This window comes from Harmonia axyridis, chromosome 2, assembly GCF_914767665.1.
Source record: "Harmonia axyridis chromosome 2, icHarAxyr1.1, whole genome shotgun sequence".
Classification (NCBI taxonomy): domain Eukaryota; kingdom Metazoa; phylum Arthropoda; class Insecta; order Coleoptera; family Coccinellidae; genus Harmonia; species Harmonia axyridis.
The window spans coordinates 3,544,091-3,569,907 of NC_059502.1; the positions used below are offsets into that span (position 1 = coordinate 3,544,091).

The following is a 25,817-nucleotide window of genomic DNA, read 5'->3' on the forward strand; positions in this document are numbered from 1 at the left end:
TGTTCATGATATGACGCACTTAACATTTCAAAGCAGTTTTCAATTACATTCGAAAAGTTGAGAATAAGAAGGAGACGTAACCGAAAAACATGAAAAAGACCAATTAGTACACGAGTTAGATCAAAAAAATCAGTAATACTCACATTTTTCTTCAAAAATCCTCTTCAACTCGGCTCAAAAATACTTATCACTCATCACAAAATGGCCACCAAAATTGCTAAAAACAAAAGCACAGGTTTCTCGGATCAAAAAATTTCAACTAAGTTTCGTAAACACCTGCCCGAGTTGGTCGAATGCAAAATGAATTATTCCAACTGCACCCTGATGAACAAATGAAAAAATATTAAATGTGTATCTCATTTCTGTTCGATATACTTCGGTGCAATTCGGATTTTGCTATGAAATACAAAAATCTTGAATGGAAAATGGAATTAAAAAAAAATACTTCATTAAACTGGTTTATTACCATTTCCATTCAAAGATTTTCTTCTGCAGAGTGAGGTTTATTGATTCGAATAACCAGAACTAAATAAAATTCAATAAGACTATCGGAAAAAATCTAACAGATTCGATAGTGTTTAGATTTTGCGTGTATACAGGGTGAGTCAAAAATGTGTACCGAGCTTTCTTGGGATGATAGTACATTGAAAAATAAGTATAGTTTGATGAATAAACTTATGGCCAAAATTCATATTAATGGAGATAGATCCTTCCAAAGTTGATAAAATTAAACAATATTCTCCCCATAACTTCTAAGCGGTGAATGCCACCAGTTTCTTGCTTACACACCTCAAAGCTAAGATATTGCGAATTTCGTAGGAAAATAGTGCTTTAAAATGGGTAGAAAATTTTTTCTGATCAAAATCTCGAAACTCTAACGACGGCTCTGTATATGACGAGAAAATCTCTGGATAGCTTACGAAAGGATTTTTCCGGTCTGGACATTTTCTTTGAAACTTCAAACAATAAGAAAAGTTCTTTATTGGAAATTATTGATCAAATTCCAAAGATCTTTCACCAATAATAGTTAAACATAAAGTAATAGTATATTAATATTGGAATAATCCCTTCACACTAAAGCAAGATGCACAGATAAATCCTATGCATCTTGTATTAAACTATCTCAAAAAATTGTTATCGACTATTTTTCTTTTCATGGTTTTATAAATCGTCTGGTTCATGAAATCTAATGAAGGAACAAAGAAGATGAATTATCTTTCAATGGTCGAGATTCATTAATGCACTGACAGTAGTGACAGGTGCCTGACAGTTGAAGATGTCTTTGTGACCATTTTCAAATAAATATCCTGTATTATTGTGTGCAGATATGAAAGAACAATACCATTGTAAATAGTTTGTGTATAATTGTAATTTGCAAGATGTAACTGCTCCAATGCATACATCAGTTCTTTTATGTATGATTTTATGACTTGCTTTTTAAAATTTTTCATAGATAAATTGCTTGGAAACTATTAAGTAAACACATCTTGTCATTATTTATCATGAAGCATCGCAATAAAATAGTGGATAGTATAACATAATACAGAAAGAGAAACTTTAGTTCCTATTAAGGAGTAACAATGAACAGAGAGGAACTTTCCTTGAGATCCGTGCTCTGGTTTGAAAATGCAGATGTCCTCAATACTTTTACAAAAATGTGGTACCATGTCTTCCTATGGGCCTTGTTCTCGTCCATTTTCGTGCATACAGTATGTATTTTATTACAAATTATTCAAGTCACAAAGGCAATTAACGTCATGGGTAAATTTCATAATATGAATTATGTATTTCAGATCGCAGGAGTGATAGCTTTCCTTACTTTAAGAAAACACAAATTTGGAAAATTCTTCCCAATAGCAATATTAGTAATGGGTGTCATTACTCCGGCAGTCACTGGTATAGTCAGTAGTGCAGCAATAGCGTTTGTATATAGAGCTTCAAGTTTTCCTATGAATCCTCTCTATGCTCTTTTTTGGGGTTGTGGACAGACTATTCTTACAGGATGTATCGGATTTACAAGAATCTTAGCCACTCTATAATCAAAGATATCCTTTTGATTATTTCTGTCAATAAATGTGATGGTGCTAAAAGCATATTGTATAAAGATTAGATAACATAGTTGTGTAAAATTGATATCATTTCACTTGTATGTAATTAATGATATGCATTTATTTTCATGTATGTATTTATATCGAAACTAAATACACCTTAGTTTAGAGCTATTTTATATATACATGGCACTGTATAAATAGTTAATAAAATCTATGTGTATTTGAAAAAAATGTCCATTGGCCAGCCTAGATTTTTATTGTCAATTATACATATTTAGTGATGTGTAGAGACTTAGACCCTTTTTTTTACTGTACATACCAAATATAAATGAAAATTTAATTGGCTTTCATCATTGCACAAAGTCCCATTTATCATACTAAGAGTTTTTAAAAAATGTTGACGAGGTGTGCGATTTCTCGAAAATTTTTGCGTTGCCTTTTTAAATGCATGTTGCTGTTTGGATTAACAGTAGGAGCTTACATTGAAAGTTGTTTATGATCATTTTCAAGTTTAGTGATGTAAAAATGGATGTTTCAATTCAAATAAATATGTCTCAACAAAATTAGATTCAAAAGATTGCCAAATTTAAGTTAAATATCTTGTGAAGGGAAGGTGCTATGAGGGAAAAACTTGAATAAAATTAAACTTCAACACCCTGTGTCTTGAAAACAAACCATTTGCTGGTCCATGTTTAAAGGGTTTAGAAACATCCTTTATAAAGAAACAAAATACACTGCGCAAAAAAATTAACGCACATTCTGAAAATCTCAATTTTAATGAAAGTTAACTCTACATTGACTTTATAACTTATTTTTTATGTTCTCTCGGGAAGGTTTTGGACGAAACAAGACACATTAAATGGAAGAAAAATTCAGGATTTCACGAATCTTATGTAAATGAAGAGAAATAAACAATTTTCAAAATACTGGAATGCTGATAAGTGATTTAATACTTGGTATTTCCACCCCTTGCGTTAATTACAGCTCGGCAACGACGGTTCATACTCAAAATGAGTGATCTTAAAATGTTCTGATCTAATCCTTCCCAGATTTCTCTGAGTTGGATTCCTAAGTCATTAAGAGTAGCTGGATGATTGTCTGAACTTCTCAGCCTTCTATTGAGGTTGTCCCAAACCTGCTTAATCGGATTGAGATCTGGACTTCTTGCTGGCCATTCCATTCGAGAGACTTAAAGCTCTTCAAGGTAGTCCTGAACGATGGGGTCTGGCATTATCGTCCATAAAAATGAAATTTTCACCAATGTTTGGGGCAAATGGCACTACATGCTCTTCAAGAATGTTCCTTATATACCTATCAGAATTCATAGCTCCATTATCAACGACCACTAGGTCTGTGCGAGCAGTCAAAGATATTCCACCCCATACCATAATCGATCCTCCCCCGAAACCAGTAGTATTCGGGAAATTGCACTGAGCATATTTTCATGTGGACGTCTGTATACAAGAGAACGTCGATCACAATGGTAGAGGCAGAATCTAGACTCATCTGTGAAGAGAACTCTTTCCCAATCAGCCTCTTCCCAATGGATATGCTCTCTTGCAAAATCCAAACGCGCCCTTCGATGGGCTGGGGTAAGAGCTGGCCGCTGGGCCTCTTGCCGCGACACGAGGCCTTAAATCATATTCTCTGAGGCGATTTCTTATTGTCTGAGTGCTAATTTGCACCCCATGAGTTTGCTCAAGCTGATTTTGAAGGAGGCGAGCGGTTGCAAACCGTTGTCTCAACGAAGAAACTCTCAAGTAACGTTCTTGAATGGCAGTTGTAACCCGTGGTCTACCCTGTCCTGGTCTTCGGACATTCATACCTGTCTCCCAGAATCGCTGCAACATTCTGGACACACTTGTATGGGAAACTCCAAACCTTTCTGCAATTCTTGTGTATGTCCACCCTTCTTCTCGCAAAACTACCGCTTGGGCACATTCCTCTTGGGTCAAATTGCGTGTTTCGCGTTGCATAGCGATCGAGTGTAGAAAATCAAACGAAAGAAAAACTATTGATCACTAGAATTGATCGAGAACAACTGATTTCAGAATGGAGCCAATACATTCAAAATATGATAATCTCATCTTTTTTTATTCCTGCTTGGTAAAAACATCTGTATTGAAGAAAAACGTTGAAAGTGGATAACATATGCATGCATAATTCTGATAAAAATAATTATCATTGAGAACACCTTCAGTTGTAGAATAAATTTGTGCGTTAATTTTTTTGCGGTGTATTTGGGATAAAATTATAAAAAAAAAACAAGGTACTGTTCCAATAATCATAAGTTTTTATTACATCAAACAGTATAATTGAAACGATTGTACAAAAAAAATCTCTGTACGATGCAGCCAACTCTATGTAGATATAACTAGTAGAGAAATATTACCGAAAAGTTATCACATATAACAAAAATTATAAGGTGTAAGTAGCTGAAGTTGAGGTAATAGCATCATAAATGAAAGTATTATTCAGGGGTTTGTACTGACGAGTGAGCAATTTGATAGCTTCGTGTGCAGCGGCACCCCCTAAAACAGCAGAGACTGAATGCAATTCGGCCCCTCCATATCTACAAATTTCGTGAACCCTCTCTTCTCTCAGAATCTGAGTACATCCCCATTCGTTCAACAATTTTCCAATTATCGTTTTGAGTTTCAAAACGTCAGGTTCGACATGATCGTCGTATTGGCCAGGATAAGTGTTGAACTCTCCGATATAACGTTCTAGTCCTCTAAGAATCACGTAATAAAATATCAAACTATCGGGATCCTCTAAATAAGATGAGAGGTCTGGGCAGTGCTTTGTGTATTCATCGGCAATGCAGCTTCCTCTCATTACGTGAATTTCACTGGCGTGTTTACAGAAGCGTTTGGCCTGGAAAAAGTATCCAGATATTCATCTAAAATCACTTCGAAAGACACAATTTTAATGAACTCAACAGAAAATTATGTGAAAAAAAATTCTAACAAGCGTTTTCAATTTTTTTTTACTATTTCCATATGCAACAAAAATTTTTTCACTCGAAACAATTTTAATACACACCTCTGATTCCAAAACAAAGTCTTGGTGGGCTCCATTATTCACTGCAATTTGTCCACATTTTCTATAGATCGCTTCGGCCTGTTCTTGAGCTTTACTCTGATAAAGTTGTTGTAATTTGATATAACTCTCCGAGTCACTAGTCATATCTGGCAAAGTTCCTCTTACAGGAAGAGCACCTTCAGATTCCACAAATTCCTTAAGAGCAGCACACATGATCCAAAAAGGTGGGCAATCTTCTGTTAAATTTATACAACAATTGTCATCTAGAATATCTTTTATATGTTGTGGTATCGTTTCACTTGAAATACATGTGTTTACTAATCGTATCGCTTCCTCGAAGTTTTCCTCTAATAATCTGACACCATTTTCATCATTTATAGCACTCTCTCGGATCATTTTACGAATTTCATTCTTGTCTTCTCTAGTTGAAGGCAAAACACCTAAAATATAAATTAATGTTTACATAAAGAATTCATCATTTCAAAACTAGTTTGTTATGTTATTTACTTACCATTATGCTCTTGTTTAAACTTGGAAATGAAATAATATAGTATTGTTATAGCTGGAACTTGACTCCTTTCTTTACTATCCAGTTTTGAAATATCCGTCTTTTGTAAATGGCTTTCCAATTCAGGCCATGGATTCGATAATCTTAGATCAGGATTTTCATTGTCAGGATGAGACTCTATAACTGTATGCTCTTTCACTTGCAATCTTATATAGCCAAGAAAACCAATAGTTCTACATACTATGAGAGGAATATTTAGTCGCCACATACGTTGAGAGAATGCAATTAACATTCTAAAAAGATAAATATTGAAATCTACAAAATTATTGAATACACTTTTTCATTTCAATTGATTACAACATACTTTTCAGATAAGTCAGTTGCAATAACTAGATCAAATTCGGTAAAAAATGCATCTGGATTACTTAAAATATAATCAGGAGAAGTTTCTATATAATCTCCCAGTACATCCACATTCAGTTTGCATAAATAATATGCTGTACATTCAGCTCTAGATTCTCCAATAGATTCTGAATCTAAAAAAAAACTTTAATTTCAAGTGATACCCAATTCTTATGATTCATTATTTGATATTACTTTGCGCCAACGTCTTCATGAGTTACAAGATTCGCATCTATAACAGTGAATCTGCCAATTCCGGGTAGAACTAAATTCTTCAAAATTTCTGTACCTAAGGCGGTAGCATTGATGAGGCAAATTTTAGCTTTTTCAAGAAGCATTTGTCCATGATCACCCCAAAGCCTTAAAAAAATAGATTTTATTTCATACTAATACTATGAAATTTTAATATAAAACCTTAGTTGTCGGTCGTATTTTTTACTTTTATCACTTTGGTCTGGAGATTTAGAAGGAGATGTCATATTTATTATATGTGGTAAACAGGTAAAATATTCACAACAGCAAGGCAAACAGTTAAAATTAAAATTGCTGTTCCTTAGTTGAAAAATAGTATATTATCCAATATGAAAGATTCCTATTCCTTTTAAGATAATTTGAACGTTTCCTTTATTTTCATTTTACGTAAACAAGGTACATAGAATATATAATAATTCATATTCTATGCATCTTGCTCAAATATTCAACCACAAAATAATTATTATTTCGGAATTTTCGAAAAAAATTTGAAGATAGTGAGAGGTCAGATTTCTTCAAGTATGTTATGAGATTTCTAACTAGAGAACTAAATGTGCCAATTAAATCAGTTAATTAATTGTTTTCTTCTAACTCAAAAACTTCAATATTTGCTTTTTGGTACAGAAAACATAGAAATATATTATATTTCTATGACAGTAAACCTGATTATCTGTGGTCTTATTCTGATTCTGTGCCCTCATTGAACCATAGAATCTTCTGTTAATTTTGACAAATTGAAAGAGATTTTTTCATATTATGTACATCAATTTACAATGAATAATTAATAAAAATCCAATAAAAATTAAGTATTAATGAAGACTGTTAGATACAATTTCTAAATATTTATTGATTTTCAATATAAACTCTCTTCAAAATGAATGTAATAGCAGCCGGGAAGGCGTATATCAATAAAATAACAGAGGAAAGTGAACCAGGAATGAAAGTTTTAATGATGGATAAAGAAACAACAAGTATAATTAGTATGCTATGTAGTCAATCAGAGATACAACAGAAAGAAGTGTATTTAGTTGAAAGAATTTCTGATTCTCAAAATCAAAATAACACAACGTTAAGGTATTTGAAATGTTTGGTGTTCCTAAGGCCTACTCCAGAAAACATTAAATTATTATGTTATGAACTAACAAGACCAAAATATGGGGCCTATTATATATATTTTAGTAATATAATCGCAAAGGCAGATATCAAGGTATTAGCTGAACATGACGAGCAAGAAGTTGTGAAAGAGGTCCAAGAAATTTATATGGATTATTTAGCTGTCAACCCGCATTTATTCTCTTTGGGTTTAACTTGTCCCATAAAGGATCTTGCTTGGAACTCAGATGCTCTACAAAGAAGTACTTCGGGAATTGTATCATTACTTCTTTCCCTGAAAAAATGCCCAATAATTCGTTATCAAAATAATTCCAAATTATGTAGGGAACTTGGAAAAAGAATTAGTGACATTATAAATAAGGAAAGCACTTTATTTGCATTTGGACATAGTAGTCAATCATTGTTATTAATATTGGACAGAAGAAATGATCCTATAACACCTTTATTAAATCAATGGACTTATCAAGCTATGGTCCATGAACTACTAACAATTTATAATAATAGGGTAAACTTATCCCAAGTTCCTGGTATATCCAAAGAATTAACAGAAGTGGTACTTTCTGCTGAACAAGATCCTTTTTATGCAAAAAATATATTTTTAAATTATGGAGAAATTGGGCAAAATATAAAACAATTAATGGAACAATTTCAAGTAAGTTTTACAGTAATTTATCTTCTTAAATATTATTAAGAGCTTCTCTGTCTTTATTATCAGTATTTCTTCATTTTAGATGAAAGCAAAAAGCCATCAGAAAATTGAGAGTATAGCCGATATGAAAAATTTTGTTGATGCCTACCCGCAATTCAAAAAACTTTCGGGTAATGTGTCAAAACATGTGACAGTTGTTGGAGAACTAAGTTCAATGGTCAATAAATACCATCTTCTAGATGTTTCAGAGGTAGAACAAGAAATTACATCACAAAATGATCATTCTAACCAATTACAAAGTATCAAAAAACTCATAGGCAATGATAAAGTTAGACCTCTAGATCTAGTTAAATTGGTGATCATGTATGCTCTCCGATACCAAAATAATGCAAACAATGAAGTTTCAGGCCTGATTGAGATGTTGAAAAGGAGAAACATCTCTAAAGATCTTTTATCGAATATTGTTTATGTGCTTGAATATGCCGCATCGATTACAAGACAGAACGATCTGTTCAATGTAGAGGAAGCTGTAAAAATTACCAAGAGATTTTTCAAAGGTTTGAGCGGAGTCGATAACGTTTATACCCAACATAAACCTCTGCTTCAAGAAATACTGGAAGAAATAGTGAAGGGGAGATTAAAGGAAAACCTCTATCCTTGTATGGGGTTGAATAATATAAATACTCGTTGCCAAGATATAATAGTTTTTATAATTGGTGGTACAACTTATGAAGAATCCTTAGCTGTACATTCCTTTAACCGTAATAATCCTGGCTTTAATGTCCTACTGGGTGGCACTTCTATTCATAATTCTGAAAGCTTCTTAGAAGAAGTAAAGTCATCGGTTCTAAACATACCAAAGAAGAGCACTAGGAAATTCCGAAATCTTGACTGTCCGTAAATTTATTTATACTTTTTTTATGATAATTGTATGTTATATGTATCTAAAATTTATTTAATCTAATTTATTATCATTCCATTAGAGGACCTTGGTACATGATCAATATATCAAATGTGAATAAATCTGTAATATATTAAAATTCAAAGAACAAATTAATATAAAATCAATCTTAATCAATGTATGGTTATTTCCTGGATAAAGAACCTATTTCCAATATTATGTTTCTAAAAATCAAACAAATCAATAATGTTTTCTCCAATATAACATCAAAACTATTCAAACAAATGGTGAGTATCAAGAATACCATTGAAAAAAATATTATCATCATTACAATTACCATTCATGCAATTATATTTTATATTACATTTTACTTCTTTATCAATTCATAATGATGGAAGAAATTTCAAGTTCGTATAGAAACAAAAGTCTCTTCTAGTTTTCAAGAAGAGATGAGAGCAGTCACAAGAAAAAGTTTTAATGCTCATTTTAGTTTCTTAGATCTTGTAAGATTCATTTATAAATGGCGCCATAATCAAAATTACAGCAACCTACACCAATCGCCATCTATTAATTTATTTTTGAATTAGTTTCAAGTTTGGATACTCATTAATAGATGACACAAAAAACATATATTACAGGAACCTAACTTTTGAGTTAGGTTTCTGTAATCAATCACACTTTCGTGTAATTGATGCTCCATAGATAGCAGTATGGTCAAAAAGACCGAACTTAACCAAAAAAAAAAATTCAAAAACTTAAAATATTAAAAATGATAATACATTTCCAAAAAGTTTTACTCTCCAAGAAAATCAAACTCAATCTATGTTATAATTCAGGAGTTAGACAGAAATCTTATACTAGTACAGTAATTTTACCAAAAACGGATTTTCCTCTTCATCTACAAAATAAGAAGTTAATTGAGCGAGATTCCAGCTTAAATGAGGTTTATAAACAATTTGATTATTATTTTAAATTAATTAAATGGTAACTTTCAGCTGTTGCGGAAGAGTGATCTTTATAACTGGCAGAGGAAACATTTATCTGAACCTGAGTTTATCTTGCACGATGGTCCACCTTATGCTAATGGTTCTCCTCATATGGGACATGCAATTAATAAAGTGAGTCTGCCAAGAAAGGCTGATGAAAAAATATGAATTTTACTTCAATTCACAGATATTGAAAGATGTAATTTTGAGAAAAAAAGTATTAGATGGTAGAAGAGTTAATTTTATTCCTGGATGGGATTGTCATGGCTTGCCTATTGAATTGAAAGCCGTTAAAGACCAGAAATCAATAAAGGATCCTTTATCTGTAAGGAGTCAAGGTGAATAAAGGATGCGTAAAACATTATTTATTTCAATCAGGAGATGTTTTCCATTTCATTTTAGCTGTATGATTTCAGCTAGAAATTTTGCTGAAAACACAATTAAACATCAGAAGGAAATATTCAATTCATGGGGAATCTTAGGTGATTGGAATAATATCTACACTACTCACAATCCAAATTACATAAAGAATCAATTGAGGCAGTTTTACAAATTGTATACAAAAAATCTAATCTACAGGGATACAAAACCAATCTATTGGTCACCATCAACAAAGTAAGAATTTCTTATTAGATCCTGAAGGTTATTTTTGTCTTTCATCAAGTCAAATGATATATTTTCACTTCTAACTATATAATAATATTTATTACAGAACTGCATTAGCCGAATCAGAATTGGAATATAATGAAAATCACAAAAGTTCAAGTATTTATGTACAATTTAAAATCGAAAAAATTCCAAACTTGGGGATTTCGATTGATAAACCGTAAGATTTTTTTCACACTTCTAGGCTATTAGTTACGTATTTTGTAATATTTTAGTATGAGTGCATTGATATGGACAACAACACCTTGGACTCTACCATCAAACCAAGGAGTTTGTTATAGTACAAAATTGACTTATTGCCTTTGCACTAAGGACTCTGGAAAAACCATTTTTATCGCAGCTGTTGAAAGACTGGAAGAACTAAAGAAAATATTCAATTGCCATGTTGAGCTCCTTCAAATTTTGCCAGGTACTTAATCGTAATAATTGATTGTTTAGTTGAATCTATTTCAAAAGTATTTTTATAGATGGAGTGCTTTCCAATGCTGAATACCGACATCCTATTTATGAAGATAAAATATTACGTTTCTATCCTGCCAATCATGTTAGTGATGATAAGGGCACTGGTTTGGTGCATACAGCTCCAGCACATGGTCCTGAAGATTTTTTAGTAGCTCTAGAGAACAATTTATCTATTGTAAGTAAAGGGTTTTATAATAGGAATGACACAGTTTAAAACGGTTATAATGGCAGGCAACACTGTATTATTTTTTGACATTCCTTATGTCATTTGTGTTCAGTAAGTTATGTCATTTAATTATGGAAAGATACACGTTTCAAAAACGTTTAAAAATTGTTTTATCAAAATCAGTGCAAATTGTGAATACTGAATTTAAGAACAATTCATGGGCGACATTATTCAGTTAATCGACTCACTATTCATCATATTGTAGACAAATTTGAAAGTGAAATTTTTTGTTACACGATACAAAGGCAACTAGTACTGAGCCTTACTTGGTACCACTTTCAAAATATGGCGAATAGTGAGTTGGTTAACTGAATAATCAGTATTCACAAATGAGCACTGATTTTAATGAAACAATTTCCAAAAGTTGTTGAAGCGTGTATCTTTCCTTGATTAAATGGCATAACCTACTGTAAACAAATGACAGAAGAAATGTCAATAAATAATAAACAGTGTTGCCATTTTACGATTTTAAGAGATCTATAGACTTATATCGAACATCTTTGGCCACGTTACATCTAAAACTTAATGCATATGGTGTCATATATGAAATTTTCAGGTTGATCTTGTGAACGAAGATGGTCGTTACAGAAAAGAAGCTGGTTCTGAGTTAGAAGGAAAATTTGTTCTTCTAGAAGGTAATGAAGCAATCAAACAAAAATTAAATGAACAGATTGTTCATCAATCTGAAATAACCCATAGTTATCCCTACGATTGGCGAACGAAAAAGCCTGTGATAATAAAAGCGAGTCCCCAATGGTTCTTAAACACAAATGCTGTCAAAGCAAAGGCAATGGTAAGGATAAATAATTTTTTAGTTTATTTGGGAAGATAAAAGTTATTCACATGAAATTTGATAAGAAAATACACAAAAAAGGTTCTTAATCCCTTTATTTAGCTCTTCTATATCTTGACTTCACGTAAAATTGAGTGTTTTATTTCAGGAATATGTCAACAAATTAAAATTCATTCCTGATGCGAGAAGTAAAATTTTTAGAGAAGAATTTTCGAAACAAATAGATAAACGTCCCTTCTGGTGTATTTCAAGACAAAGAAAATGGGGGGTACCTATTCCAGTATTCTACAAAAAAGACAGTGATGAAATTATATTGAACGAGTAAGTCGTATTGTCATACAACTCTTCTGAAATAAAAATGACAAAATCTGTACTTCAGGCCAATATTTTAATTCTAGGGATATTATTGAACACCAGTGTAAATTACTTGAAGAAAATGGATCTGACTATTGGTGGATGTTTTCAGAAGAAAAACTTTTGCCAGAAATTTCGAAGAAGAATATCGATCTTTCTACAATTAAAAAGAGCGAGGTAAAAAAATTGCCAATCGTTTTAGCATAATTATTTATAATACAAGAAGGCATTGATATTCTTCCACTAGTTCGAAATAACTTTGTTTTATCAACACCCTCTAGTGGCTCCTTTGTTTAAACTCTCAGCCAGTACACTATAGGCTACAACTTCGTTTTTGAGAGGTTCGACTCTCTTTTCTTCATTTTTATAGTTCCTATTGAAAAATCATTGAATTTGTGATTTTCTTCAAAATAGGAAGAAAAAATAAACAAGAGGGTTTTTATAACTAAAATAAATTAATTATTCACACTTTCAAAATTGAAAAATTTCACTTTAGGATATCCTCGACATTTGGTTTGATAGTGGAATATCATGGTCCAACGTTTTGGGCGAAGGAATGATAGCAGATCTTTATCTTGAAGGAAACGATCAGTTGAACGGTTGGTTTTATTCCTCGTTAATAACTTCTTTGGCGTGCAGAGACGAACCACCTTATAAATCAATATACATCCATGGCTTTGCCGTTGATGAGAACGGGTTGAAGATGTCCAAATCTTTGGGAAATGTTGTCGATCCTGTAGAGATCGTGAATGGAAAGAAAGGACAAAATCCTTACGGAATAGATGTTTTGAGGTTAGTACAGTTGAAATTTTGATATCCTTATACAGGGTGATTCACCGGGATGGCCTATTAGACATTTATGGAAAACTAATCATAATTTTGAGCTGAAAATTTGCATATTGGGGTTTGAAGCAATGATCTTTCTCCCTAAAATATTTTCAGATCTCTAGAACTTCCGGTTATACCGGAAACAGACTACTACTTCCTTATTTCGAATGGCACACCCAGTATATTATTGCATCATTAGATAGCTTTTTTGATGGCAATTTTGGCAATATGCCATACCTTGGGTAAAAATTCAACGGTTCATGAGTTATTGGGATTCTTATGAAAAAAAAAGGTGGCGATGAGGACTCACATTTTTTTGAATTTTTCAGCAGAAAAAGCTTTTTTCGAAAAATTTTTTTTTTTGGATTCCGCAAATACGTAGTATTATAAGACTTTTTTCGGCTTGGACCAAAAATGTACAGGATGTTTATAAGAGGATCATGAACTTGGACAACTCAAATTCATCAAAACTCAAGATTTTCAAATTAGAACCTATATTTTTTATTATTTCAGTCGATTCTACGTACAAAAATAGTGGGGGTTATTTAAGCAAACCCTATACCTAAAATGAATACTTCAAGAGTTATCGGGGAAGAACTTTAAATGAGGAAAAACCGCTATTTATAACTGTCTGTTACTTCCGGAAAACACAGAAAGAAATTCGGTGTTTGGATAACTAAATTTTACATTTCATGAATTTTAATAAAGTAGTATCGTCTGAAATAATAAAAAATATAGGTTCTAATTTGAAAATCTTGAGTTTTGATGAATTTGAGTTGTCCAAGTTCATGATCCTCTTATAAACACCCTGTACATTTTTGGCCCAAACCGCAAACAGTCTTATAATACTACGTATTTGCGGAATCGAAAAAGAAAAAAAATTTTTCGGAAGAAGATTTTTCTGCGGTAATATAAAAAAAATGTGAGTCCTCATCGCCACCATTTTTTTCATAAGAATACCAATAACTCATGAACCGTTGAGTTGTTCTCAAGGTATGGCATATTGCCGAAATTGCCATCAAAAAAGCTATCTAATGATGCAATAATATACTGGGTGTGCCATTTGAAATAAGTAGTAGACTGTTTCCTGTATAACCGGAAGTTGTAGAGATCTAAAAATATTTTAGAGAGAAAGATCATTGTCTCAAACCCCGATATGCAAATTTTCAGCTCAAAATTATGATTAGTTTTCCATAAACGTCTAATAGGCCATCCCGGTGAATCACCCTGTATATTGGATGTTTTTCTGTCAAATTAATGTATGACATTCTTAATAAAGAGTATTATACATTAATTTGAAAGAAAAATAAGTTGTTAAATATCGCAAAAAAGACTTTAAAATTCGAATAATCCATAACTATTATCACTAGATTGGATGAATTCATGATGACGTCATTTGGAAGTAATTATATGATTTATATTCTTGTTCCTTTGTCTTTTGTGGCATTATTCACAATAAATCATGCTAGTTACTTTATAAGTGAGAATATATTCATTTTCCCTATAGAAAAGTCATTGAAATCCCAGGGCATTTGAAAAAACATTGAATTCTAACCTCAAACAGATTGCTATGATCTGAATCCAATGAGTTAAAATTATCTTTACTGAGTACTTTAATTTCTTAATTTTTAATAAATTTTGATCCATTGCAGATGGTGGGTATCATGCCATGCAAATTATGCAGCTCAAATCAACGTCAGCGATAGTGTTCTTCAAACATGTGCCAAAGAAGTGCAAAAAATTAGAAGCGTTTTACGTTTTATACTAGGAGTATTGAATGGATATGAAGACGGGAAGCAAGAATACTTGGATCTCTCATTTTTAGACAAATATATGCTTCATGTTTTGAACGACTTTCATCATCAGGTACGTTGAATTCAAATTTGATATCCAAAATAACCCGAAAATGAGAACAGAGTTAAAAAGCTCCGAGTTTTCTAGCTCCGTTTTTTAATAAAGTTTGTTTTAGTCCAAGGTGCATGCAGAGGAATATGCTTTCAACAAAATAGGAAAATCAGTCATCAATCTCCTCACAAATGAAATATCGGGACTGTATTATTCAGCTATAAAGGATAGGCTATATTGCGAGCCTCAACATGGAGTAACTAGGAAAGCAGCTCAGTTCACACTTATGCAAATCTTGAACGTGGTTAGCTTGAATGTAGCTCCGATGCTACCTCACCTGGTTGAAGAAATATACAGGTATATTCCTATAGAGAAAAGGGGAGAAAGTTACTTCACAACAATTCACAGTGAAATACAGGATGGTTGGAAAAACAACGATGTGAAGGAAATTATGGATATCATTTTAGATATCAGAAAAAATTTGAACCTTCAGTTGGGATCAGCATCCAACACAGTAGATGTTAATATAAAATTGACAAACAAGTTATTTGAGGCGTTCCAGGTAAATACAATTGATGGTTTCATTAACTATTATCCTTTTTTGGTAGATTTTGCAATAGGAATGATACAATTTGAAATTTATTTATTATTAAAATGTATATAATGGCAACACTGTTATTTTTTGACATTTCTTATGTCACAAATGACATAAGAAATGTCAAAAAATAATACACAATGTTGCCATTATAACCATTTTGAAATGTATCGTTCTTATTGAAAAACTCTTTATTTCAGATATTTTTAACTTTACATGTTTTTAGCAAATGAACTCTCTGGAACAATGGAATTATGAGTTATCTAATATTTTATTGTGTGCAAACGTTAATATTTCAACAGACGAAAACCAATCCAAAGATTATCACCTTGAAATTACTGAGAGTCAAAAATTGGCATGTCCAAGGTGTAGAAGAATGCAGTTAGACAAAGAAAATGATTTATGTATTAGATGTATCGAAGTTCTTAATATCACAGGGAATAAAGAATATTTGTCAATGTACTCCTTGTTTCATTTAAAGATGTGAAGTTCGAATTCGAAGTCAAAATCGATTCTGTTCGTCCGTCCAAAACTATTAAATAAAATGAACTAGACTTGAAATTATCAGGGTAAGTTCACAGTCAGAATAACTCTCTTGAGACTGTAGTGGTTTTGGAGTGATACCAATATAAAATTTTGTTTTCTCAATAATTGAACTGAAATTTGAAAATTATAGTTCCAAAATAGTGAAATAAACTCTTATGCAAAATTTGGTGAGGAACTTATTTATCAATAAGAAGAGATATCCAAAAATTCATCTACAAGCTTTTACGCAAAAAAATAATCAAGTTTATCTGATCTGGTAACTCTCCAATCTACAGTATATCTTTCTCGGGGCAGATAATTTTTTTTGGAATTCTTTCAATAATTCACAGGGGTTTTGAAGGACAAGATTTTCATCTCATGATGTCCTCATGGCAAGAAATTGTATCTTTTATACTCAGAAAATTTTCAAAAAAAGGGTTGATTTCAAAGGGATTTAATTACACAAGTCTACTTAATACTTACTGGTATTATTCTTCATGCCTTGAATACATATGAATAGAGTAAATGAAACAAGAATATTCAGTCAGAAATAAGAAATATATTTCGTTTTTTTATATCACATAGTCAGTGCACGGTTATGGTTATGAAAAGAAAAAAGATGATAAGTACTTATGGCACCTATCAAGAATGAGACGGCAATTTTAGAGATACAAGTCAGATGTAAATAATCAGGTAGTGAATCATGTTTTTCACCAGTATCTTTCAACGGTAGCCATACTAACATTGCTATTGCTGCAATAGTTGCAATGAACACAAACGATTTCTTACTTACAAGACTGAAAGAAAACATTGTTAAGACATTTTATTATCTATATTAGTTGAATTGAATGAAAATAAAATTTTATACTTACATATTATGCTCACGCATTTGTTCTCTTGAACTTGAATCAGTTCGTCTAGCCGAACTCTCAGTAGCAATTTCATCTTCACATTCCAAAAGAATAACTTCGATACTTTTTCTTCCAGTTATCTAGAATTGTGTAAATTAAATTAATAATAGTGATTTTTTTCAGTATTCATATCATACCTTTTCGGTTATTATATCACATGTATTTATTCGGAACTTATCTATAGTACCACAATTTGAAATGGTAGGTGCATTATGTCTAACGATGATATCAACTGAACTGTCAGGTTGAATTTCTCCTTCTGGGTCTGAGATTGAGTACTTAAAAGAGCAAGTACTATAAACTACAAAACATACCAAAATAACAAAGAAATTAACTTATGAATCTACTTACTTTTATATTTTATTGCAAATCCATATGGATTATAGACAGTAAATAATTCCTTATGATTTGTTTTCCCATTTAATTTAAATTTGATCGATTGGGGAAGGACAAAAACAGGAAATGGATATTTTTTTGCCATTTTAGTAAATAAAAATTTTTAAAGTCAAATAAAAAGGTTCAGTCTTTATAAAATATATATATATTAATTCGATGTGAGATTTAAGTAAAAATTTTGTAATTATTGAAAGAGATTGAGTTTTGTTAGTTACGATTTTTGTTGTTATTACTTGACAAAAAGAACAATCAATTTTGTGTGTTCTCCATTTTTATTTTGTTGACCTATGGTCTATGTTAAGCTTGGTTCAGAGATTATGGGATTATCTTTGGCCACGTGAACTAATATAAAGAGATAGCTATCTGTCAAATAGTCTTTGAATCAATCGGATAATTTTAATTTTGTAAATGTATTGAATTGATAATACGACAAATTTCAGTTTATTATATTATTGAGAAATTATAATTTAAAATTTTTGTTAGATCTAAACAACCTATAAATAATATTCAGTGGGGACTCCTATGACAATTTCGGCTTTTGGGAATGTCAAATCAAAACAAGTGAAATAGATAATCAATGATTGAAGAGATTGAATAATTGGAAAAAATTTTTTCAGATCGTTAAAAATTCATTGATATCACTAATGTGATTTATTATGTAGAAAATATTACAGATTATCTTTAAAGAAAACTTTCAGATATAAGGCTACCTATAAAAAATGTTTTAAATTTTGATAGATTTCAACCATTTCTACCATGAACATTTTCCAATTTCTCATTTTTTTGCTAATTTGTGCGTTATGTTCGGCACGTAATCATACTCTAACTCTTAATGTAAGTTAGAAATAATATTGACTATACTTAAACAAATGATTCATATTTCTCTATTTTTTTTTAGAATGATGTTCGTAAATACATAGCTCTCAGTACCTTTGGTTTTTACCAAGGAGGAATTCTTGATGTGCAACTTCGAAATTTCAGAGCAAATCCTGAAAATGAAAATTCAACAGTGAGTATTGATATTGTCTGATTTCCTAGGTTTAAGTATTTATGTTTTTTCAGTTTGGATTCAGCTTAGATAGAACTGTAAACGATGCAATGAATCCTTACTTGAACAATCATCAAGAAAAATGTATCTTAAATGAACCTATAACTAAACAAAATGGTGCAGAAGTCTTCTATTTCATTCTTGATTTGAAAAACAAAAAGTGAGTTGGTTGGAGAAAAAATATTCTAAATTTTTGAAATTATGATTTGTAGATTACATGTGAAATGTGATAAGGAAGCCATTGTGCACATTTACAAAAGTAGAGATGATGTTCCAAACTTTATGGAAACTATTGTGAAACAACAACAAAGGAGAAAGAGGGATAAAAAGTCTCCATGTGATGATTATAATTTCAACATTATTTCTGAAACCATAAAAGATGTGACGTATTACAATACAAATGCAAGTATTTTCCTATTGACTTACTAGTATAAAGTAAAAGTAAGGTAAATATATTAATAGTATTCATTTAACTTTTTTGCAGTTTACAATTTCAATTTCGAGTATTAAAGAAGAAGGATTGTACAACCTTTACTTCCATAACTGCCAAAATTACGATCAAGGCGAAGAGGTATCTGTTGATTTCACCATACAGATTGTTGAAAGCAACCTGAGTAATTTCTTGTCAGCTGGTGAAATGCCTTTACCGGCCCTCTATTGCATGATGTCCATACTCTTCATGCTATCCGGAATGTTTTGGGTATTTTTATTACACCAATCGAAACATCCCGTATTCAAAATACATTACATGATGGCTGTGCTTGTTTTCCTTAAGGCTATATCGCTTGCTTTCCATGGAGTTAACTACCATTACATCCAACATTTAGGAGTACACATAGCCACTTGGGCGGTGCTGTTCTACATAGCCCATCTTTTGAAAGGGGCACTTCTTTTCGTGGTTTTAGTGCTCATCGGTACTGGATGGACATTCATTAAGCACGTTTTGGCACCCAAAGAGAAAAGGCTGTTCATGGCGGTAATTCCTCTCCAAGTTCTAGCCAATGTAGCGGAAATTATTCTTGAGGAGAGCGAGGAAGGTACAAAAGAACATTTGGCCTGGAGGAGAATATTTATCCTGGTCGATCTTCTGTGCTGTGGCTGCATTTTGTTTCCTGTCGTTTGGTCTATTCGACATTTGCAGGTGAGGAATCTTTACAATTAGTGTTTGATAAACAGTGTCCGTTTCTTTCCTCCAGAACTTTATTTTGGTGGAAAATTAACAAAAAAACTTTGGTTTAGTATTACACTTTTGATTTCTTATAGTTTTGTTGTATCTGCTACTGATTTTGAGAAAAAAATTTCAAACAATTCTCTAGTAAACCTCAGTGAATCTGAATTATTATAAAGATCCCAATCTGTAGCATAGATTAATAGAGATTCGATAAATTGGTATAATCATCACAAAAAAGAGGGAATAAAAGAAACGCCCTGTATCTCGAAAAAAAAAACGTTTGCGGGCCATGTTTTTGGTTTTTTTTTTCTCAAAATTATCCAGTGAATCTCTGATTTTCCTTTGTACCTCCGATTTAGAGCACCCTTTATATTACAAGTACATAAAGCATATTCTTCCACAAGTTCAAAATTTAGAAACGAACCAAATTTTTGAACGAGCCTTCTGCACAAATATTATACATTATTTTCTCTAATTCATTGAATTTTTATTGAAATCAATATTTCGAAATCAAATATGCCACCGAAACTTTAACTGAATACTTGTTTTAACCAATTACTCCATACCTTAAAAAAAAAACCTGTATACCATGATATTTTTATAGAGCATGAGGATTTCCGGTTCGATTAATTCAACAATATATTGGTATTTTAGGAGGTTTCCCTCACAGACGACAAAGCAGCCATGAACCTGAAAAAATTGAAACTATTTCGTCATTTTTACGTCATGATCGTCTGCTACATTTATACCACCCGTATGATTGTCTACTTGCTGAAAATGGCTGTGCCATTCCAATACGAGTGGCTGGACGAAATGTTCAGAGAGATGTCAACCTATGTTTTCTTTGTCCTCACAGCGTACAAATTCAGACCGGCATCACATAATCCCTATTTCGCGGTGAGCGACGAAGATGATGATCTAGATCAGGCGTAAGTTTTTCAAAAGTTCATACGTATATTGCAAGATTTAATCGATTGAACACTTAGATTTTTTTTATGACTATTATGACTCAGCCTGTTACCTGTTTATGACCTGACGTTGACTTCTGGACACCCTGTATAAACATCAAGACTTACCGTTCTTGATACTTAAACTGTTGTTTTTTAGGATCACAGAGTCTGGTGCTCTGGAAGGTTTGAGTAGAGTGAACTCTAGAAAGAATAAGGTGTCCCTTTTAAATATGACGGAAGTGACAGAAGAAGAGAAGGATGCTCTACTGAATCAAATGGAAAGTAGTCATGAATATGATTAAAATCAGATTTAACGAACGATGACAAACTGTACATTATTTTTTTTAGTCTTATACTTAGGATTCTAATTCTTTTGAAAAGACAAACGAGAGGTTAAAGATTATATGTGGTTTTGAGAAATGAAAAACTCTCTTTTGATATATATTTATAAAGTTGTTTCTTCAATATTTTTGTTTGTTGTAGAGCTGAATTTTTTTTTTTTATTATTCTAAGGCTAGAAGGTTACTTAAACAATTTCTTGAAATCATGAGTTACAACTGTGATACAAAGTCACCAATGATAATCGTTCACACATTTTCAAAAGATTTATAAATTTTATTTATATCATGTACCACTGGATCATCAATAAATTTAAATTATTACTAATGTGTATACTTCAATTAAATCCCATTAAAAAAATGATATTTTCATGTTTTTTGACACCACCCTTAAAAAATACTCTGCCAATGGATTCCAATATGATACCTTGTCTTTCACTCCGAAAAACGCATATATAACGCGTGATGTATATTCCCAAAAGCCAAACATCAAAATTGGAAGAGTAGAAAGCTAAGTAGTGAGGTTCCGGGAGATTTATATATTTTCATATTCATGAATATGTTTACATAAGTGACACTAATGCCACCTATGTCTTTTATTTTCATTGTGAAGATAATATTCATGAATCCTGTTGTTACTCAAGAAAACAATTTACGACTGAGGGAATTTTTACCTTAAAATGTTTATAGTTTGTCTAAAATTCGTCCTCTGCTATATACCTATATGTACATGTCGTAAATAAATAATAATAAAAATTGAAAACTACATCATTACTAAAAATGGAAAGTTTCAACAAAACATTGAAATTGTTAAAATTCACTACAAAAGTGGTGAAAATTTTGCAATTAGTTTCCGAACCTAAAACACTTTTGGCCGGCAATAGTGAAACTGCTGGGACAATCAAAACCTGATGAAAATTGCAGAAGTTAAGGCTATTACAAGGAATTTTTTTGAAAGTGACCACAAAGTAAAATATTATAATTTTTTTCAGAAAAAAATTACTTCTCGAAGGCAAGTATAGTAGAATTTGATTCCTATAATTCAAAGCTGATTTCCTCAAAAAATTCTTTAAATTTTCAGTTATTAACTTTTGGGTCAAGAATAATGAGAATAATAAATAATTTTACTCACAATTCCAAAAGTTTATTTTAGGAAATAAAACATCTCAATAATTAATTTGTGATAGTGATTACAATGAAAATAATTCTCGATGTTCAATTATGACGAAATTATTAATTTTATTGAGTAAAACTTTTTGCTGGAGTTACATAAATTATTTAAGTAGGCATAAAATGGATACAGAATTATTTAATCAATTTGCTATGTCGATAAATATGGAAACATCAAATCACTATAAATCAGAATTTTATATAATTTTAATTTACTTATATTAGGGTGCTTTCTACATTGGCTAGAGCCCATTGGTGTTCTAATATTTCCAAAGCTTCCCACTCAGCTTTAAAAGGTATTTTAGGGTCTTGGGGCATATTTGTAGCTGCACCAGACATTTGATCTTGCATTTGCCTGCTTTGGTCGGCTGCATTATTCTCTCCGAGAACCAAAGCATATATACTTCTCAATCCAAAAACATTCAAGAAATACCATGAAGCAGACGATACCCATGAGGCGTCTAAATGGGAAAGTTCAATTCCCCTTTGAAGCATCGATTTGAACCTTAACGTTAATGGGAATGGAACTTTCGTTGTGATAAATCCTGAAAACATCCAGTTTATCCAGCCACCGATGATTATCATTGGTAGGACATTAGTTACATTTCCCTTCAACATATCAGTCATAACTGAAGGGTCAGTCATTACATTTTGATTGTTATTAGGTCTTTTCTGAGTTAAATAACCTTCTTCCTCTTTATTGAATGCTCCTTTTCTCATGAGGAACGAATTCTTTGGAATATATTTTGCATTTTCTCGTAACAATTTAGCTCGCATTATTAGTTGACTATCTCGCAACTGTTGTAGCTCTACTCTTTTCTGACTAGTTAAGAGTATAGATATGTAATGCCTTAGTATTCCTACCAAAAAAGTGATAACAACAATAGGCAGGAACACCCATAATCTTATTTCATGATCGACTATTAGGTCAGCAGTCATTATTATTTCCTTTTTATTTCAATTTTCAATGACTATTAATGTCAGTATTTATTTTAATTTGACATAACCTAAAAATTTTTGAAGTAATCGAAAACTAGAAAAATGAACTGGTTAATGGGCATTAAACGCCGAGGCTAAAAACAAATATACGGCGCATAGAATATCTTAACCACAGATGCCAACCACTTGAAACGAAAGTATTAATTAATTGAATAATCTTAAGATGAGTATATTAAATTTATAACTTCAATTCATATTTCTAAAGAAAATCAATTCGACTGAACTCATATTCAGACTTCTTCAATTAGGGAGAACAGGTTGAAGATCAGTCTGTTTGAGAAAGAAAATTATTATACATTCTGTGCTTTTGACAGATCTTCTTGGTTAGTGTTCATTTCCAGTTATGAATTTGAATAGATTTGTAGAAATATTAATTAGATTAAATTGAAAATTATACAGTTCACAATGTCAGAGGAAATTCAGGAATTTAAATTGGAACCCGACCAAGAGCTCCGTTTCGAAGTTGAATCCAAAACGGCCAAAGTATATCTTAGTCTTCGTTCAGGCCAAGCAGAAGTGTTTGGTACAGAAATTGTGAAAGGAAAATTGTATGAATTCATAGCTGGCGCCAAAATTGCCGTTTTCACTTGGTTCGGTTGTACTTTAGAAATACGCGGCCAAACTGATGTAATTTATGTTGCGAAGGAAACACCTATGGTAGTATATTCAAATTGTCATGCAGCCTTAGAAAATATGAGAATGGAAGCAGAAAAAGAAAATATTAAAGGACCAACTGCAATGATTGTAGGTCCTTGTGATGTAGGAAAATCTACTCTTGCCAGAATATTATTGAATTATTCTGTTAGAGAAGGAAGGAGACCTATACTTGTAGACTTAGATGTTGGGCAGGGCTCAATAAGCGTTCCAGGTACAATTGGAGCTCTATTAATAGAAAGGCCAGCATCAATAGATGAAGGATTTGCCCAAGAAGCCCCTTTAGTATTTAATTATGGACATAAAAGTCTTGATAAAAATCCAGCTCTGATGAATGTTCTCGTTACTCAGTTAGCTGCATCTGTTAAAGAAAAGTTAGAAGTTAATAAGAGAGCTAGAGCTTCAGGTGTTGTAATAAACACTTGTGGTTGGGTGAAAAACGAAGGCTATAAAATGATTCTTAATAATTCCAAAGTATTTGAAGTAGATGTAGTCTTAGTTTTGGATCAAGAAAGGTTGTACAATGAGCTAGTACGAGACATGCCAGATTTTGTCAAAGTTATATTTCTCCAAAAGAGTGGTGGAGTAGTTGAAAGATCGAAAAATGTGAGAGCAGATTCAAGAAACCAAAGAATTCGTGAATATTTTTATGGAACACCTAAAAACTCCCTGTACCCTCATTCCTTTGAAATCAAATGGTCTGATTTGAAAGTTTATAGGATTGGAGCTCCACCTTTACCAGACTCATGTTTACCTTTAGGGATGAAACCAAAGGACCATATGACAAAATTAGTACTGCTAACACCTAATGCAGGACTATTGCATCATTTATTAGCTGTTAGCTTTTCTGAAGACGAAGAGGAAATTATAAAAACACAAGTAGCGGGATTTGTTTGTGTGACAAATATTGACACAGAGAGACAAACAGTAACATTACTGTCACCGCAGCCTAAGCCACTACCAAATAACGTTTTGGTATTATCCGATTTACAATTTATGGATAGCCAATAACATAAATTAATTTTATCCCATATATGAGGTTTATGTGGGATAAAGTTGAAATTGTGAATAGCATTCATTCAGTTCGCACAATAATTTTAAAAACTACAGAATACTTAAGGAAATTCATTGTAATATTTGCTCAACTTATGGAATCTCCAGCATTGAAGGTATAATTGATTACCAATTCCAAATGGACTTCAATAGAAGAGATAAAAGGGAGACTAGTTTAAACCCGATACAACTACTAAACAGAATATTATGCAATTTCATTATTGCAAAGCAAACTAAAAGGATCATATTCTACACATTATCAGAAATATTGTGACAGAGTTGAAGACAAAGAGAACAGATGGAGAATATTCACTTACCTTGCGATGGTGCATAAAGAGTAGTAGATGTAGGCACCCTGTATATATGTATATTTATCTATAATGTGGAAAATGATTAGGCAGGTCAATTTTTGTAATTTTTTTTAGCAATAAATGAAATTACTTTTGCATTCTTTATTTTCATCCCTATATGAAATTTCAGGTTATTTAATATCTTGAATAAATTATATTGCAGCCCTATAAGTTTATAAGTCAAAAAATTAAAAAAGGAATTGAAAAACTTATTGTAATTTTTTTTCTAAAATGATTGAATAAGTATTGGGTTTCGGAACATTTTGTTTCAACCTTGTCACAATTAACAAGAAAATTCATTTTATTTAACTTTAATATCATGTTTGTTATTTGTATTATCGTTACTTTAAGTTCAGGGTTTTGTTACGAATTTTGACATTTTCTACAATAAAATACGCTTTTTTATATAACATTATTAGTTATATATCAATCATGTCATGTTAAGTAAAATTGCATTTTGGTGATCTCTTTGACTTTTTCCGTTTTCATATTAATTTTTGATGAAAATTTCTTGAGAAAAACTTAAAAGAAATCAAATCCAACCAACCAACAAAATATTATTGTGAAATTTATATC

The 25,817-nt window shown here is 31.7% G+C and overlaps 8 protein-coding genes across 10 annotated transcripts; 5 read left to right on the top strand and 3 right to left on the bottom strand.

Moving 5' to 3' along the window:
- Positions 1-1,252: 1,252 nt before the first annotated feature.
- Positions 1,253-2,391, top strand: LOC123672669 (transmembrane protein 170A). The gene is made up of 2 exons (XM_045606874.1): positions 1,253-1,709; positions 1,794-2,391. The coding sequence occupies exons 1-2, from the start codon at positions 1,581-1,583 to the stop codon at positions 2,037-2,039; spliced, it is 375 nt and encodes a 124-aa protein (XP_045462830.1). The 5' UTR covers positions 1,253-1,580; the 3' UTR covers positions 2,040-2,391.
- A 1,930-nt stretch (positions 2,392-4,321) lies between these two features.
- On the bottom strand, positions 4,322-6,677 carry LOC123672670 (NEDD8-activating enzyme E1 regulatory subunit). 2 transcript variants are annotated; one of them, XM_045606875.1, is made up of 6 exons: positions 6,421-6,677; positions 6,202-6,366; positions 5,969-6,151; positions 5,608-5,897; positions 5,097-5,536; positions 4,322-4,928 (listed from the first exon to the last, which is right to left on the bottom strand). In XM_045606875.1, exons 1-6 carry the CDS (start codon positions 6,483-6,485, stop codon positions 4,470-4,472), a joined length of 1,602 nt encoding a protein of 533 aa, XP_045462831.1. In that variant the 5' UTR covers positions 6,486-6,677; the 3' UTR covers positions 4,322-4,469. The 2 variants fall into 2 exon arrangements, with proteins under 2 accessions (XP_045462831.1, XP_045462832.1); XM_045606876.1 differs by lacking the exon at positions 6,421-6,677 and having other exon boundaries at positions 5,969-6,140; positions 6,202-6,360.
- A 302-nt stretch (positions 6,678-6,979) lies between these two features.
- On the top strand, positions 6,980-9,094 carry LOC123672671 (vacuolar protein sorting-associated protein 45). The gene is made up of 2 exons (XM_045606877.1): positions 6,980-8,023; positions 8,103-9,094. Exons 1-2 carry the CDS (start codon positions 7,133-7,135, stop codon positions 8,919-8,921), a joined length of 1,710 nt encoding a protein of 569 aa, XP_045462833.1. The 5' UTR covers positions 6,980-7,132; the 3' UTR covers positions 8,922-9,094.
- A 543-nt stretch (positions 9,095-9,637) lies between these two features.
- Positions 9,638-16,191, top strand: LOC123672672 (isoleucine--tRNA ligase, mitochondrial). 2 transcript variants are annotated; one of them, XM_045606878.1, is made up of 14 exons: positions 9,638-9,864; positions 9,917-10,039; positions 10,095-10,245; positions 10,324-10,522; positions 10,620-10,733; positions 10,789-10,982; positions 11,041-11,210; positions 11,818-12,054; positions 12,203-12,375; positions 12,453-12,585; positions 12,905-13,200; positions 14,889-15,102; positions 15,206-15,643; positions 15,903-16,191. In XM_045606878.1, exons 1-14 carry the CDS (start codon positions 9,691-9,693, stop codon positions 16,161-16,163), a joined length of 2,877 nt encoding a protein of 958 aa, XP_045462834.1. In that variant the 5' UTR covers positions 9,638-9,690; the 3' UTR covers positions 16,164-16,191. The 2 variants fall into 2 exon arrangements, with proteins under 2 accessions (XP_045462834.1, XP_045462835.1); XM_045606879.1 differs by lacking the exons at positions 9,638-9,864; positions 9,917-10,039 and having other exon boundaries at positions 10,121-10,245; positions 10,310-10,522.
- A 549-nt stretch (positions 16,192-16,740) lies between these two features.
- On the bottom strand, positions 16,741-17,798 carry LOC123672675 (motile sperm domain-containing protein 1-like). Its single transcript, XM_045606882.1, has 4 exons — positions 17,464-17,798; positions 17,250-17,413; positions 17,074-17,192; positions 16,741-16,998 (listed from the first exon to the last, which is right to left on the bottom strand). Exons 1-4 carry the CDS (start codon positions 17,591-17,593, stop codon positions 16,779-16,781), a joined length of 633 nt encoding a protein of 210 aa, XP_045462838.1. The 5' UTR covers positions 17,594-17,798; the 3' UTR covers positions 16,741-16,778.
- Positions 17,799-18,055: 257 nt separating this feature from the next.
- On the top strand, positions 18,056-21,343 carry LOC123672673 (protein GPR107). Its single transcript, XM_045606880.1, has 7 exons — positions 18,056-18,342; positions 18,407-18,517; positions 18,571-18,716; positions 18,769-18,958; positions 19,041-19,697; positions 20,382-20,656; positions 20,835-21,343. Exons 1-7 carry the CDS (start codon positions 18,265-18,267, stop codon positions 20,977-20,979), a joined length of 1,602 nt encoding a protein of 533 aa, XP_045462836.1. The 5' UTR covers positions 18,056-18,264; the 3' UTR covers positions 20,980-21,343.
- Positions 21,344-22,229: 886 nt separating this feature from the next.
- On the bottom strand, positions 22,230-23,242 carry LOC123672674 (ER membrane protein complex subunit 3). Its single transcript, XM_045606881.1, has one exon. The coding sequence runs from the start codon at positions 23,122-23,124 to the stop codon at positions 22,402-22,404; it is 723 nt and encodes a 240-aa protein (XP_045462837.1). The 5' UTR covers positions 23,125-23,242; the 3' UTR covers positions 22,230-22,401.
- Positions 23,243-23,495: 253 nt separating this feature from the next.
- On the top strand, positions 23,496-25,337 carry LOC123672677 (protein CLP1 homolog). The gene has a single exon (XM_045606884.1). It carries the CDS (start codon positions 23,590-23,592, stop codon positions 24,847-24,849), a length of 1,260 nt encoding a protein of 419 aa, XP_045462840.1. The 5' UTR covers positions 23,496-23,589; the 3' UTR covers positions 24,850-25,337.
- Positions 25,338-25,817: the final 480 nt, after the last annotated feature.